The sequence below is a fragment of the Orbicella franksi genome, chromosome 13, assembly GCF_964199315.1.
Source record: "Orbicella franksi chromosome 13, jaOrbFran1.1, whole genome shotgun sequence".
Lineage (NCBI taxonomy): Eukaryota > Metazoa > Cnidaria > Anthozoa > Scleractinia > Merulinidae > Orbicella > Orbicella franksi.
This window is the reverse complement of record NC_138157.1, coordinates 11,129,070-11,144,168: the sequence shown is the minus strand read 5'-3', so window position 1 is coordinate 11,144,168 and position 15,099 is coordinate 11,129,070. Positions and strand designations below refer to the sequence as shown.

Here is a 15,099-nt window from a genome sequence, read left to right as displayed (position 1 = left end):
TCGACATGCTATTGCTTGTACTCTATAGATAGTTTCCCTGACTCCTTCTCTGATACATAAGAGGTCGAAGTCATCGTCGGACCATTCAAGGTTTTACGAGGGAACTCGCTGCGCATGTCAGAGTGCTTATTTTGGCGTCGAATCCGCGGGTGACAAACACTGACAATGGCGGGTTGTTGACAACGTTTTCACAGGGTAGTAAAACGTTGTTTACCTTTTGAAAAGGAAAACTGCATTGTTATCGTTGACTATTTTTTCAGGCCAAGGCTACTCCATCGCAGCATGATCCCTCTCCTGTATTGTGAGGCTAAATTGTCTTGTCTAGAAACACGAGGCAAGGCTTGAACCCGACCCTCTGTTCCGCATTAACCGTTAGACTACCGTGCCCAAGGAAGGATGATGTAAAAGAATTTTAAAATATCAATTGTCGTTTAAATCCTCTGAGTCCAGTCACTCGTGCTCAAACGATCACCAACACTAAACAATTTATTTTAATAATTACTTTCTTTGAACACCCACGATGACCTGATCGTGTGTAAAATTTTTCACTCCAATAAATTCCGAGTTTAAAGGAATTGTTTTTCCCTTTGAGTGATTATTAATGAAAAATAAACAAAACCGAAAACCATGCAAGAAAGATTTATGTAAACTGGCATTCAGGAAAACTTATTAATTAGAGCGTGGAATCAAACGAGAACTCAGAAAAGTTTGGTTTGATAAATTATTCAAGTTCATGATCGTAAATACAGTTCGTCTGAATAAATAAATAATATGATAAATGTTTCCTGTTTTTGGACATTTAATATTTTTTTTCATGGATTCATGACATGTAGAGATCATTCCTGGCCCGGATTCCTTGTTCTTTTAGAATTTCGTGGAATGAAAGACGACAATTGTGAAGATGACATGGGTAAGAAAAAGTTGTATTTTACATCCGGGTTTACATAAAGCGGATAATATATCACAGTTATTCACTCAAGATGTAAAATAATGCTCATTGACAATTAACATGGTCAGTTTGCTCGTCGGACAAAGAAGACTTTTTTCTCATGACATTTAATAAATTTATAGAAAATCAATTTGTACTGTTAAATACATGTGCAAAATCGTACCCAAAATAAATCCAAAAACATTCATTGGCCTGGGCTCGAGTAATAAAAAGTTTATGTCAATGTTGTCAAGCAAAGCACTTTGTAGGTCTTTTCACAAGGATCTGAATATTTTTGGGATGTTAAGTTCCGGGATATTTGGAAAATAATAAGACATTTAGAAAAGTTAGGGATATTTATATTTAGAAATATTCATAGCCTTTTTGTATGAGCGGCTGGAGCGGATCTAGAGGGTCCGGGGGGTCTTGTCGAATCCCCTAAATTAAAAAGAAAAAAAAAATTAAGACGTTATGACACGCTAGCCCATCACCCTGCACGCGGACTTGACCTCAGAAGGCCGGAAATCCTATTTCCGAGGACCTCCATTTTAAGAACTGTCCCTGGGGATGATGCCTCCCTACCCCGCTCCGGCCTTCAGGGCCTCCTCCGGCCTCTAAAAGAGCAGGAGGACCCCTGGGTTTTCCTGACTACTTTCTTGAAGCAATACTCAAAGCTGTGCCAGAAACAACCAACTTCAGCGGTTTCCGACTTGAAAAATACAGATATTCCATCAGGCACTCACATACTCACCAAATGAGCGACTCCAAAACAACGGATGCTGGAAATATCGCGGGGTCTGAATCTTCTTCTTCTGTTCCTTCTACTATTGCAAGAAAATTTGGAAATATCTGGCCTAAGTGATTCAAAATCAGTATATTTTTAAAACAAAAATAAGAGATATTTAGAGGGTTTATTGAGATATTTAGAAATATTTTTGTGATATTCAGAAATTTTTTTAGAATTTCCGGAAAGGTACTTAGACGATTTTACGTGATATTTGTGAAAAGGCTTAGCACTGTGTAAGCATACCTTGGCAGTAAACACAAGATCGATCAAGATAATTATTTCTCTCTTGTGACAGTGTTCAAAATGATCCGGACGAAATGATAGCTAATGAAAACGATTTTATAACTACCTCGAGATGAACCCAGGAAAGCAATGAATTTGAAAAAAATATCGCATAAAGGTTTCCTTAATTCTTTTTGTAATAATCATAGTGTGATTGTTCGTGTTTTGAAGGCACGAGTGCGATATCTGAAAGGACTAAAAGCGTGACACTTAAGCCAGTGACCCAGACCTGCGTGACGTCAATGTCGCGTTCCTTTACGTCACGTTACACCCGATTGCGTTTGCGTCTGACAACCACAATACAGGTTGTACTCTTTGTATTGTTTACTAAGCGATCTCATTATATCCGAGTGCTGCAGTAACTTCAAACACACATTGTAGCATGGACGACGTCTGCTTCTGTCTAAAGCTTCGTCGGTAGCAGGGTAAGCCATCGAGTACAACCAGTTTTAGTACTCTGACACAATTGAAGTCAGTTTGTTTCAGACAAAATTACGTTTGAACTAATTATTAATGGCTACTTGTAAATTTGAAAGATTATAACGGATAACAAAAGCACAATACGGTTCAGGAAAGTACGTTTGAAATGTATTACATAAAGGTTTAATCTGAGAAGAATAGTCTTAAACGATGCTGATTTATGGTTGACGGCCAGTTTGCGGATTCGGCAAATAATACCGACATTTGTTCATGTTTCACACATTGCGCGCGTTCTGTATTGGAAGCTAAGCTAGAACAGTCAAGAAATCAAGGTTTAGATTAATTTATAGAACTTTGTTTACATTGACTGCTTGCTGAATAAACCTCCCGGCCATAACATTTCAATGAACGGTAAGCTAAGGAAACACTGGGCCGGTACAAACGATATTGAAACCATCCCGCCTACTACCTAATGTCGAGCGCGCGATGCAAGTACGTAAATACGATATACTGCTGGTATCAAATAACTGACTGGTCAGATACAACATTTACTGGCATGTCTATATATTTCACTCTGTTCTATTAGCAAACTTAAGTAACACTGTAGAAAGAACAGAGTGGTTTTATTTAATACTAATTCATCAGTTGCATTTGACATTTTCTTTCTTTACGTGACCGTGCGCTAATGAAAACCACTTCTGCCTGCTTGAGGGTCAGTCACTACGTGATCATTTGTTATCGTGGAGACGAAGGAATTTTGCCATATGAATCCTTTCACTGGAAAGAAAAACAAACATTTTAGTTGTAAGAGGTACCGTTCAGCAGTGGCTTCGTTTATTTTTTGTTTTTGTGTCTCACGAACTAGAATACAAATCAGTCAAAATAATCAAAATTTGGAGTGAAGGGAGTTACAATAGCTGGAAATATCGGAAATTAAGCGGCCTTTGGAGCCACCAAATATTTAATTAACGTGATTCGTCATTAGGTAACTAAATATTTAGGGTAAACATTGATAAAAGCAACGTCCTTAACTCGCCAAGACTTCCAGATCTTTCTTTTTTTTTTTTAAACAAAAATTTCCGATACTTAACTTTTGCAAGATGAAAGCAAGTCTGCCAAAGAGATGTACTGTGTGAATCTACTCGACTTTTTTTTCTATAAGAATATTGTTTTCCGGTCTAGGCTGAATATTCTTATTTTCTGCGGATTTTAGGCTGAAAATATTCTTGTGAATAATGTTAGATTGCAGTGAATGACGTTTCTGTTTAAGAATATATTGGGGTGTGAAGTATATATGAAATAATTCATATTTGAACTGCGGTCATAGTTGAAAGTGAAGAATGATCATCGCGGTAAATTTTTCCAATTTAAGCAATTGGAAAGAAGAAGCCTGAAAAAATCAGGGCTTCAACGGGATTCGAACCCGTGACCTCCGCGATACCGGTGCGATGCTCTACCAACTGAGCTATGAAGCCACACATTGGGAGCGAGGTCAATTAATTGAGTTCACATCTTCCCGTGAGGAGTGAAATGATGTGAAGTATATATGAAATAATTCATATTTGAACTGCGGTCATAGTTTAAAGTGAAGAATGATCATCGCAGTAAATTTTTCCAATTTAAGCAATTGGAAAGAAGGAACCTGAAAAAATCAGGGCTTCAACGGGATTCGAACCCGTGACCTCCGCGATACCGGTGCGATGCTCTACCAACTGAGCTATGAAGCCACACATTGGGAGCGAGGTCAGGCTTCAGGCTTCTTCAGGTTTCTTCTTTCCAATTGCTTAAATTGGAAAAATTTACTGCGATGATCATTCTTCACTTTCAGTGTATTGGGGTATCAGTTACAAGTGTTTGTCATGGTTTGTTGTCCAGATGGAATTGAAGTAAATTTGGAGCTAGACTGCAGACTGTTGTGAGCTCCAAACTTATACCCTTTTCTATGCCAGTTTTGGCAGGAAAGGTGGTCTTTTCGTTTACCTGCCATAGAAACAGGTAAACCCTTTTATGCACTAATTACATTAGAAATATTGCATCCCGTCTCCAAATGTTTTGCTTGGGGGACCCTTATACTGCTTTGATGACTCAACTGTTAGGTGTGTTTATTCAATATATTTTGAGCGGCCTTCTGAAATGTCTAACTGGCAGTTTTTCCTACCGGCTTATGTACTTTAAACTCGTGAAATTCCTACCCTTTTGTTTAAGTTACCCCTTTGAGGCGGAACGTCCACTTATAATACGTTAGGTGGAGTATCCTCTGAATTTTAATTCCTACTAACCCATTACGCCCCTTTTCGTACCACTTGCTTTGTAAGCAATGACAAATCTACCCTGGGTGCCACAGGTTTTTCTTGCGCGGTTTCCGGTGTCGGTCATGTCTCTAGCGAAGTTTCCGTCCGCCGCGCTAGAGAAAACCTGTGGTACCCAGTGTATGACAAATCACCACCAAATTTAAATTTCTTGACGAGGTTGTTTACGCACATCAAAGTTTGTTTCACAGGCTGGTGGTTAAACTTAAAACGTTTAAACAGCTAGATGAGTTATTTCCCGTTTTAATTTAGGTTGGCTGAACTTCTTGTGCACTAACATGGAAAAAACAAAAATATACACTCAGTTTTGAGGAAGTTCTAATATTTTGGCCACCAGAGCAATTATCTAACTACTTATTAAACTAGAGTGAGATCTTAACTGGAAAGCCACAAACCGAGTTTTGAGATTTTGCCATAAGGACCGAATGTTCGAGGTTAATGAAAAAGCAAAAGCAAACTACAGGAAGCTGAATATTTATGGATATGGAGTTGATAGACACCATAAATTATTGATCGTATACTTTTCAAGTCTTTTTTGTGCCATAATAAATTCTTAGATGTGAATCAAATTCCAACTAGCGAGCAGGTGAGAGCATTGATAGCCGGGTCTGGGTGGGGTCTAGCTGATAGCTGGAACTGATCAAAATTTTAACCGTCAGCTGAGAAATCAGTAAAAGCGTTATTTTCTGATATCAACAAAATTTACTTTTAGCTGAGAAATAAGCTGAACGTTTCACTGATAGCTGAGAAATCGTCGAAAATTCAACCGATAATGGACATTTCAGCAACCTCACCCAGACCGCCATATAGAGGCTTTGCTTTATTCTTTTATTAGATAACTTTTCCACTGTCATTTTTTACAAAGAGGCAATTGAGTCATTACTACATTCAAGGTTGTTGATGCCACAAGTCGACCTTCGCCGGTTAGTCCTTCGTTTGCCGATCTTATCGCGAAGCGAAGCGAGAGGGCGATCTTCAAGCGACGAAGTCGCAAGCCCGAACGACTTAAGGTCGACTATTTCCAAAGGCGAAACCAACAGGGCAGGGAAGTAGTATTAGAGAGAACTTTTAGAAAGTCTAGGGGATGTTGTCTTTCAGGATAAGCGATTCCTACATAAACATGCACCATCATTACTGAACTGTTTTGACGGCTGGATCATCAGAGATTTGGCGCTTCAATTCATCGCAAGATAATCTCTTGTTCATTGTCAATCCCTCTCTTTCTCATTGTGTTACATTAGTAAGATTTTGCTTGCCGTTTACTATATGGCCTATAGTTGCTTGATGCGTGGTTGATGTTATATGGCTTCCCTTCTTCAAAAATGCTAATCTTGTATGACAGTACAGTTTTGTTTTCAATTACACTTATGTTTTTTGTTGAACATCACTTTTTCTTAGTGTGTCCATCGGTGACACCGAAACCACTTTACACAGCTGCTCGCACTCGGAAAACGGAAAAATACCAATATTGTTACAGCTTTTCACTTTTTCCAGTTGTCATGGTAATTTTATTCGGCCTGCGACCTTTTAATCTGTTTTTTAACCAAACGAAACTCGATAAAATGCTGGATTTGTAAAGAGTGATTTAAACGTATCGACGCAATTCGATAACATTTTCGCACTAGTTTTCACTTTTTCCAGTTGTCATGGTAATTTTATTCGGCCTGCGACCTTTTAATCTGTTTTTTAACCAAACGAAACTCGATAAAATGCTGGATTTGTAAAGAGTGATTGAAACGTATCGGCGCAATTCGATAACATTTTCGTACTAGTTAAACCTGAAACAAACAAAGAACATTGCCGGCGATTGAACGGGTTGTGGGCGACAAAACAAAATTAAAATTTGCTCAATATTAACTGCTAATGGCTCCATTGTTCTAAGTGTACTGTGAATTGGCAATGTGAATGGCCTTAAAGAAAACTAATCCGGTGTCTTTGCCGAGCAGTATTACCATATCTAAACACATCTTTACTTTTTCTGATTCCAAAATTTAACCTGTCATTTAACCACAAAAGACATGTCAAAAAATAAGTTTAAAAATTCATAAAGCGCCTTTGTGATTTTAGATTAAAATTTGCCAGCATTTTCCAGTAAGGGATTTGAATCGTTTAGGCCGAACTACAAGCGTAGGGACCTTTCAATTCAATACAGTTTTCAAAAGATACACGACATATGAAACCTGCCAACGATTTGAATTAGAAGTGTTAAAATCTTTCTGTATAATTTCGTTTACAGGTGATGCCAAAATAGAATATCACTTTGGTGGACCACCGTGTAATTTGTAACGTTTTTCGGTGGCACAAAATGTCGAGTACGAGAGATAATTTTCAACTCTTTATTGCCCTGCCGTCGGATGATATCTGTACAGTCAAAGGATTATCTCGAGAAATGTTCATCTGCGAACTCAAATCCAGAGTGGAACTGAAAGCTGGTATCCCGGGAGACATTTTCAATTTGTACTTCATGAATGTGCGACTGTATGACCAGGATTCTCTCAAAGTGTACAACCTCAAACATGGCTGTATTGTGAGGGTCAAGATAGAACAGAACTGGATTAGCCTCTTTGAAGCCTGCTGGCGCGGAGACATATACGACGTTTTCGAAAATGGAGTTCAATTTTTGGATGAAGAGAAGTTTCAAGGTTATAACATTTCTCTTTGGAATAAACTGGTTATTCAACGCGCCACCTTCGCTTTGTTTATTTCCTGCCACCGTGGTTACCTCGGTCTGATAATGGAACTTATTAACCGGGGAGCAACGGACATCAATGGCAAAACCGTTTTTGGACGAAGCGCGTTGCACGTGGCGGCTTATCAGGGTTTTGTGGGTTGTGTCTCTTTGTTGCTAGGCGAAGGCGCCATTTGTAATCAAATTGACATCCACGGTAAAACTCCGCTCGCGTTAGCGAGCGAAAACGGTCATGTTTATTGCGAGAGAAGACTTTGGCTTTATCAGTGGAATTTGCAAACATTTCGTCGTCCGTCTTCGAGAAGCTCGAGCGGGGAATCAGCTGAAGCTACTGAAAATGAAGCAAGGTAAGAACTTTCTCTTTTCGATTGCTCGTGTGATCAAAGCGTGTTTGGGTGTCAGAAAAACTTGGCTCGAAGACAATGCTTTCGCTCCCAATTTGAACATTCTATAAAGCGCTATAATGATTAAGGCGCCAAAACGGCAATATAACTGGATGAGCACGAGAGAAAAACTAATGAAATATGCCAAATTATCATTCTTTGAAGAGGATTAACAATTTGTGGATAATTGATCTTTTTCTGGCGGATTACTAGCATCTCATTGTTCGTTTCAAGACCATTCTGATGGGCGTATGATATTATACGAGGTACAAAATGCGTCATTTCAGATGTGCAAGTTAACTGTTAAGGGGAAACACTATCATGTGACACGATTACGACGCAAAATCTCCCCCGAAAAGTGATTGATCTTTGAAAGCCCTAGCTCTCTTGTGATCTTGCAGTTCTTGAAAGATTTCATAACTTTGGATAAGTTTTGCATGTTTCGTGACATGCATACGTAAAACAATAGCGTAAATACTGGCAAAAAGACGTCATCACAAATCACCACATAGAGAGATAACTAGGTGTAATGGCATTGTTCTTAAATAAGGAGAGGGGCTTAACGTGCACGCAATTTAGGCTAGAATGAAGTAGAGTCTCTGCGAACTTATATAAAGAAGGTTTTGACCCCATAAAGAATAAGGAATAAATGTCTTACTCATCCAAGAGCTGATGCCCTTGTTGATTCACCTTTTTACCCAATTCCCGAAGTGTCCTACAGAAAGCTTCAAAGCTAATTGAACTATTCTCAACATCAGTAAAAAAAAATAAAAAAACAAATGATTGTATAAGATTTACGATTTACGAAGATCCTTGTTCTGGCGTTCCCGATAGGGTGTCTATTGAGAAACCTTTCTTTGTTTTTTCATTTCAGAAAAACTAGCAAATCTTCTCCGGAATCTGCCAAGTTACCATCCACTAGAAGAACACTCAAACAGCCTGATCAGAACAACAACGACAAACAGACTATGGTATTTCGTTTGCCTCTATTGTTTAACGTTAGGTTTCTAAACTTACAAACGTACTTGCGTCGCAATCAGGGGCGAATCCGAGATATTATAAAATAGGGATCTTAGACAGTTTTCGTCCTGGCCGGGAACAATGTGTTGTGTTATTTGTGGGCAAAACACTTTACTCTCACAGTGCCTCTCTCCACCCCGGTAAATTTGATGCTGGAAGATAAACCTGCGATGGACTAGCATTCTATCCCGGGTAGGGTAGAGATACTCCTGGTCACTTCATGCTAAGGAAACGAGAGATAAGAACCGGCCTGATGGGCCACTTCGCTCGCATGCAGACCCTGTTTTTTGACCTAACAGTTTCCGCGACAACCTAAGGGGGTGGGCGTGGGATCTCTTTCATGCATTCTGGAAGCATTTGTGACGCAAAATGTAATCATGTAAGGCTCTGAATGGCAGACTTTAAATCTCGCAGACAAAGAAGGGAAGAGGGGCTCGTCCGTACCCCTGAATCCCCCCAAGGCCTTTCAATATCAGTCAGGTTTTAATCTCCACAATGATCAAGAGCGAACATCTCGTTATGACATGAATGTACATTCAGGCAGTTGGGTCATGAGAGTGAAGAAACTGAACGAGTGCCAAGCGTGAGTTCTCTTTAGGTAATTAGGAAGAAACACACAGAGTTCATTTATGAGATTTTCTCTGTTGATAACAGTCAAATCGTACAAAGGTACAATTTCCTGGAAATAACACAATATGACAATTTTTCTTTCCTTCCTTCCTTCTTTTCTTCTCTCCATTTCTTTCTTTACACCGCTCTAGAATCACTGTCGACATCAGGTTAATTTTCCCATGCTGATTGACAAGGAGTTGAAACTGCAACGAGAGAGTATTGTTAATCACTAGTTGGAATTTACGTAACATCCCTCTCTTTATTTACAGAGAAACGCTTCCCACAAGAACTCACTTTGTTGTTTTCCTTCAGTCTCCCCAGGCAGTTCATCTCCATCTTCCTCGCGTTGCGAACAACGAGGACAAAACGTCGCTGCGTCGAACAAAGAGCCACGAACGCCCTCGTTCCAGTCCCTCACCTTTTCCCTTGATGCAAATCGCCGAGAAATACCGCAAGGAACTTCGGGAGTTAAACGAGGGCACGCTTCACCTACCGACGCATGCGCAAAGTGATTCCAAAGAGGACGTGGATAGTTCGACAGCGGAACCGCAAACACCACAGCTAAGGAAAACATGGAAAGATGAAGTAGAGGTTGTGAAAGAAGCAAACGGCATGAATGAGTTGGAAAAAGAAGAACAAAGCACAATCATTGCAGAAATAAGTGAAGGTGAGCCATTTCCTTTTTGACTTTGAGCGGTGACTCTGTTTTGAAAAAGACGATAATGTACATAATAACCGCACCCATATTCACAATTTGCCAATCAGTACCCTTGTGTACTGTCCTGATATCCTGTGTTATAATCCGTCAAATATTTGCGATCGCGCACGACTGATCTAAACGCGTTACATGACTGAATATTACCCGACTTAAACTGGGGAATATCCGAGTGATATTCCCTAATTTTCAAAACCGCGTGTGTTGCGAAAAATATTTAAACGATAATAAACACAATAACTTCCATTTGGGGCGGAAATATGCTCGGATATTTGTCCTTGGACATTATCTGTTCCTCAAAGCTCTCGGTTAGTCACTGACCTGGCCCCAGTTGTTCAAAGGTTGGATAACACTATCTACCAGATAAATCACTTACCCATTGGAAAGCGATTTATACGTATTTTTAACAGCAAGATATAGTAGGCAAATGAATTAGTAGTCACCTACAAAATGAATATTTTGGACTGATTTCTCTATGTCTGCTTACCCCGATCTTTCAACAGAAAAGAAGGACGGTGATTCTAATGAAAAGAAGAGGCAAGATAACCGTGATATTCCTGTGGAGACTGGGCTCCGGGATTTTGAAAGGTAAAATTATTTATATTTAATTTTTCTTTGAAATCACCTGATCAGGTGTTATAGTCCGACAGATTAAAATCTGTCGGATTATAAGTTAGTGCGCTTGTCTCCAGGTCGAGCGGTCCGGATTCGGGCCCTGGCCGTAGTCTGCTGGCAGCCGGTTTTTTCCTCTAAGGGTCACTAGGACGAGTGTTTAGTCATCGCGAACGCGATATGCCGGTGGCCGAGTAGGGAAGAAGGCGGGACAAGGACGGTATGGCCGAGAAGGGAAGAAGGCGTGCCGCGCCCATGTCTCATCCCATTCCCCTTTAGCCAAAACGTCTCGCCTCATATCCCCTACTGAATTTCGAGAGAAAAACAGACTGCCAGCAGTCTACCCTGGCCGGAACATTGTGTTATGTTCTTGGGCAAGACACTTCACTCTCACAGTGCCTCTCTCCACCCAGGTGGATAAATGGGTACCGACGAGCTCTATCCTGCGGGTAACCCTGTGATGGAATAGCATCCCATCCAGGGGGGAGTAGAAATACAGTGGAATCCCGATTTCACATACCCTCATTTTTTCGAACCTCTCGATAACTCCAACCAAAAATCGTTTCGCTCTCCTCAGTCGAACACTGTAACTTTGCCCCCTCCATTTTCCTTGGAGGTTCGCAAAGTCGGGATTCCACTGTACTCATATTCGCTTCATGCTACAGAAACCAGGATATAAGCTCCACCCTGATGCACCACTTGGCTCGTAACAGACTATACCTTTATCATAACACCTTCTTTATTGTTTTAACTAGGCCAACTTCAGGCAGAACTAATGGAATCCGTAAACTGGACATTGTGATGGGCGAGTCAAAAGAAAAGTGTAAAACTGAATCGACTTTACGAGAGCGAGGGGCCAGTGGATACGAGGAAGAACAAGCGAGAGAGCACGACAACACATTATTGGATCTACGGCAAGAATATTCTAGAAAGAAACCTGCTCAGACTTTTGAAAACTGGTTGCAAATGAAACGATCGCAAGAAAAGACCAGACCTTGTACTGCGCCGGCGCAGAAGAGCAGGTTAGGAAAGACTATTGACCCAGAATCCTTCAAGAAATGGTTGAACAGCAAACGGCTTCAGCGCACACAAATGAACTCCGAATCCTCGACGTCGTCCAACAGAAAGGCTTTCATTAGTTCTGGAGGGCTGACCTTTGATCGTTGGCTTGAAACAAAATTAACAAAACGGCCCATGAGTGCCATGCATTACGTCACGGAGTCACGTGATGATAATGCTTCAGGAGCGAGTAACAAAGTTCGAAAACAAATCATTTCCGGTAAACCATTTGAACTGTGGCTGGCGGAGAAAAAAACAATTGCGCAATCCACCCATGACGAGGAAAACAACGACAAAGAAGACAAAAATGCGCCTAAACTGAGTGGAAAATCTTTCCACGAGTGGTTACAAGACAAAACCAAACAGAAGCAAATTGAGCTGGTGCAGAAAATGACGACAGAAAAAGAACAACAAAGACTGGCAGAGATTGATCAGTTGACAAAATGGCTGAATCCACACTACAAGACGTATGATGATTGGCTGGCATTAAAAAACTATCAAGCCAGTCTACAACGCGTGCGAACACAAAACGAACCGCAGAAACAACAAGAGGATATTCCTTTCGAAGAGAAACGAAAGGACGCGAAAGTTGTGTATAACATCTGGCAAACAATGAAGGCGCTTCAAGACCTAAGTGATGAAGAGAGAAAATATAATGAGATGAAAGCAAAGTGGGCCGCGAAGGAACGGGAGAAAGAACAACTGAGAAGACTCAACATAGTGAATAAAGCTAAGAAACATAACTTTCATGTAAAGCCGGCGTCAGCGAAGAGCTAGAGGACTCTGTCGTTCATGCATGTGTTTATTTCTGAGGATCACTTGGTTTGGTCTCTCGGTTCTTTTGAATTTTTACTTCTTTACGAAGCGCTAGGAATGATGAATTACTGTAATGATTCGATTCAGCAGCCCTTTCCAATAAGCGCCCCCATACATGGTAGTGAAAGTGGCTTTTAAGATATTGACGGACTGATTCGCCGATCGACGAATAGTTATGAAGTTTACTTTCTGATCTGAACATAATACTAAACACTGTGACTGTCAGAACACTTCTCTGACAGTTCTGAAGTTAAAGGATCTGTAGTTGTTTTTCCTTTTTAAAAGTATTGTGCCTCAAAAAGAAGTGCCATATCCCTAATAAGCGCCCTTCTCCAATTAGCGCCTTTCCAAGTAACTTAGCGCCCTGGGCGCTAAATCGAATCATTACCATGCATGCCTTGTAAGGGCCGATTTACACGGTGCGACTTTGTCGCATAAGACAAGCTTACGACAGACCTAAGACATGACTTTGGACCATTTACACGGATACGACATTTTCACTTTCAAAATTAAATATGCAAAAGTTTGCACCGGGATTTTCGGAGCGAAAGTTCGAACAAACGGTAAACAGATATTTTAGCTATCCTGCGCTTTGAAAAGACTTTCTAATGAGATATTTTTCGCTTTATCTGTTCAGTACTTTTCGAGAAACGACTTCGTGTGAATCAGTCAACAACAACGTCGTCCGCCATTTTGATGCAAGAAAACTTTACCTTCGTCCCCTACTCAGTAGAAATTTGTCACAAAATACGTCATTTCCTATCGATTTCGGCTACGATTGTCGCAGCGTTTTAAAACATTTTTAAAAATCCTACGACTTTTTTTTTTGACGTACACGACAGTCGTAAGCGAGTTGTAGATTTGATTTACACGAAACAATTCATGTCGCAGGCCTGTCGTAAGCTTGTCGCATGCGACGAAGTCGTACCGTGTAAATCGGCCCTAAAACTGATAAGAACTTGCCACGATTTGATCGACTGTTACTAAATTAACCTCATTTTAACAGACGTTGTCAAAAAGAAGGTTGTTGGAATACAAATATCAAAAACAACATTTCTGAGTTAGATTGAAGTAAAAATATATTTATAAATGAAAGTTTATAATTAAAAATCAGAATATATTAATAAAAAGAGATGAGTATTGTTCATAGTTGTTTCCAATTCTGTTATCAGTCTGTCAAACGTATCCAGGCCTCAAACACAGTGTAAAGAACCTGAAAACCGGCAGACCCAATCAAGAATCAAAGAGGGCTCAATGGAGACGTCTATTTAATGCTATTTTAAAATTAAGACATAATCATCAACATATTCCTTGTTTCCTTTAATTCGTTTAAACCAAGAGACTATTGTCTCTCTGTAGTCTCTACATTCCTTTGACAACCACGGGGATAGCATAAATGCAAGTCGGGTTTCATTTAGTGGCAGGAAACTGATATGAAAAAGTGTTTTTGGTACATTTGTACAACAGGGCTTAGTTAGATACCGTTGCCAAGCTGAGGAATATCGTTCTTTAGCCGGAGTACTGATACCAGTATACCAACCCAGTGGATAGTACTTTTCTCGCTTTCTGATTGGCTAGTCTTACTCAGTATACGTTTTGCTTTTCACCTCCACTTTAGGGAATAATTGTTAACTAGCGACTCCCACCGCGAGGGATAATAGCTAAATTATTTATGGTGAGACTGTTGTTCTCGTACTAATAATAATGTCGTTTTGGGTACCGAAAAAAAGGTCAGCCACGATTTTCAGAAAAGTATTTCAACGAAAAGGCGAAAAAACCCTTATAATTTCTCGAAGACACAAGTTCCCCTAGAATGACAGACCAGATAAACATTAAATAGCGCAACCCAACATTAAACAACAGAGCTTTAAAAGCAGTCCAGACAGCGCCTAAAACATCCTTGGATACTTGCTGTAAGCAACTGATTAATAGAAATACAAATTATATATAATCTTCTTCTAAACTTTTCTCATTCAATTTTGTAATGCAAGTTTAATTCCTGCTTTTACTTAAATTGTTTACTTAAGAATTAACCCACAGAGTTGATGTTGGCAGGTATTTTCCGTTAGTTGCCTTTGTGACCGTGACATTACCTTTTAAAATGTTTCCCAATCGGATGAAGCAAAACTGAATAATTAATGTTAAGTGTACTGTTTTGAGTACAAATATAAAATCTCGAGAATTGCAGCAGTTGTCACTTTCATTTCTCAAGCACAAGGTTTCATGTTTATAAAAAAAAACCGAAATCAATTTCTTTTGGAAAATTAACACATTGCTCCATAACCTCTTCCAAAACGACCACATTATATTCAAAGCTGACCTTTTGCAGATGAAGGTTAAAGTGATTTGGTCGCTAATTCTAGTTCAAGAGATACTTTTAAATGTCGCGGTTTTTGCCGTTAATGAGAACTCTTTATCTCGATCGGCCTACTTCACGACTTGGCAAAACAAGAAGCTTATGGGCCAC

At 39.8% G+C, this 15,099-nt stretch overlaps 2 protein-coding genes across 2 annotated transcripts in view; both read left to right on the top strand.

Moving 5' to 3' along the window:
- Nucleotides 1-15,099, top strand: part of LOC145466643 (uncharacterized) — a 246,132-nt gene that overhangs the window by 228,744 nt on the left and 2,289 nt on the right. The window lies entirely within an intron of this gene.
- On the top strand, nucleotides 2,013-14,263 carry LOC145465346 (uncharacterized). The gene is made up of 6 exons (XM_081449123.1): nucleotides 2,013-4,412; nucleotides 6,963-7,762; nucleotides 8,673-8,769; nucleotides 9,743-10,097; nucleotides 10,637-10,733; nucleotides 11,513-14,263. The coding sequence occupies exons 2-6, from the start codon at nucleotides 7,032-7,034 to the stop codon at nucleotides 12,591-12,593; spliced, it is 2,361 nt and encodes a 786-aa protein (XP_081305249.1). The 5' UTR covers nucleotides 2,013-4,412; nucleotides 6,963-7,031; the 3' UTR covers nucleotides 12,594-14,263.

Bases quoted from the DNA above. Each gene is read 5' to 3' on its own strand.
- LOC145465346 (XM_081449123.1), top strand. From the start codon at position 7,032: ATGTCGAGTACGAGAGATAATTTTCAACTCTTTATTGCCCTGCCGTCG. The intron at 8,770-9,742 runs GTATTTCGTTTG...GTTTTCCTTCAG, and splicing joins ACAACGACAAACAGACTATG to TCTCCCCAGGCAGTTCATCT. The intron at 10,098-10,636 runs GTGAGCCATTTC...CTGCTTACCCCG, and splicing joins CATTGCAGAAATAAGTGAAG to ATCTTTCAACAGAAAAGAAG.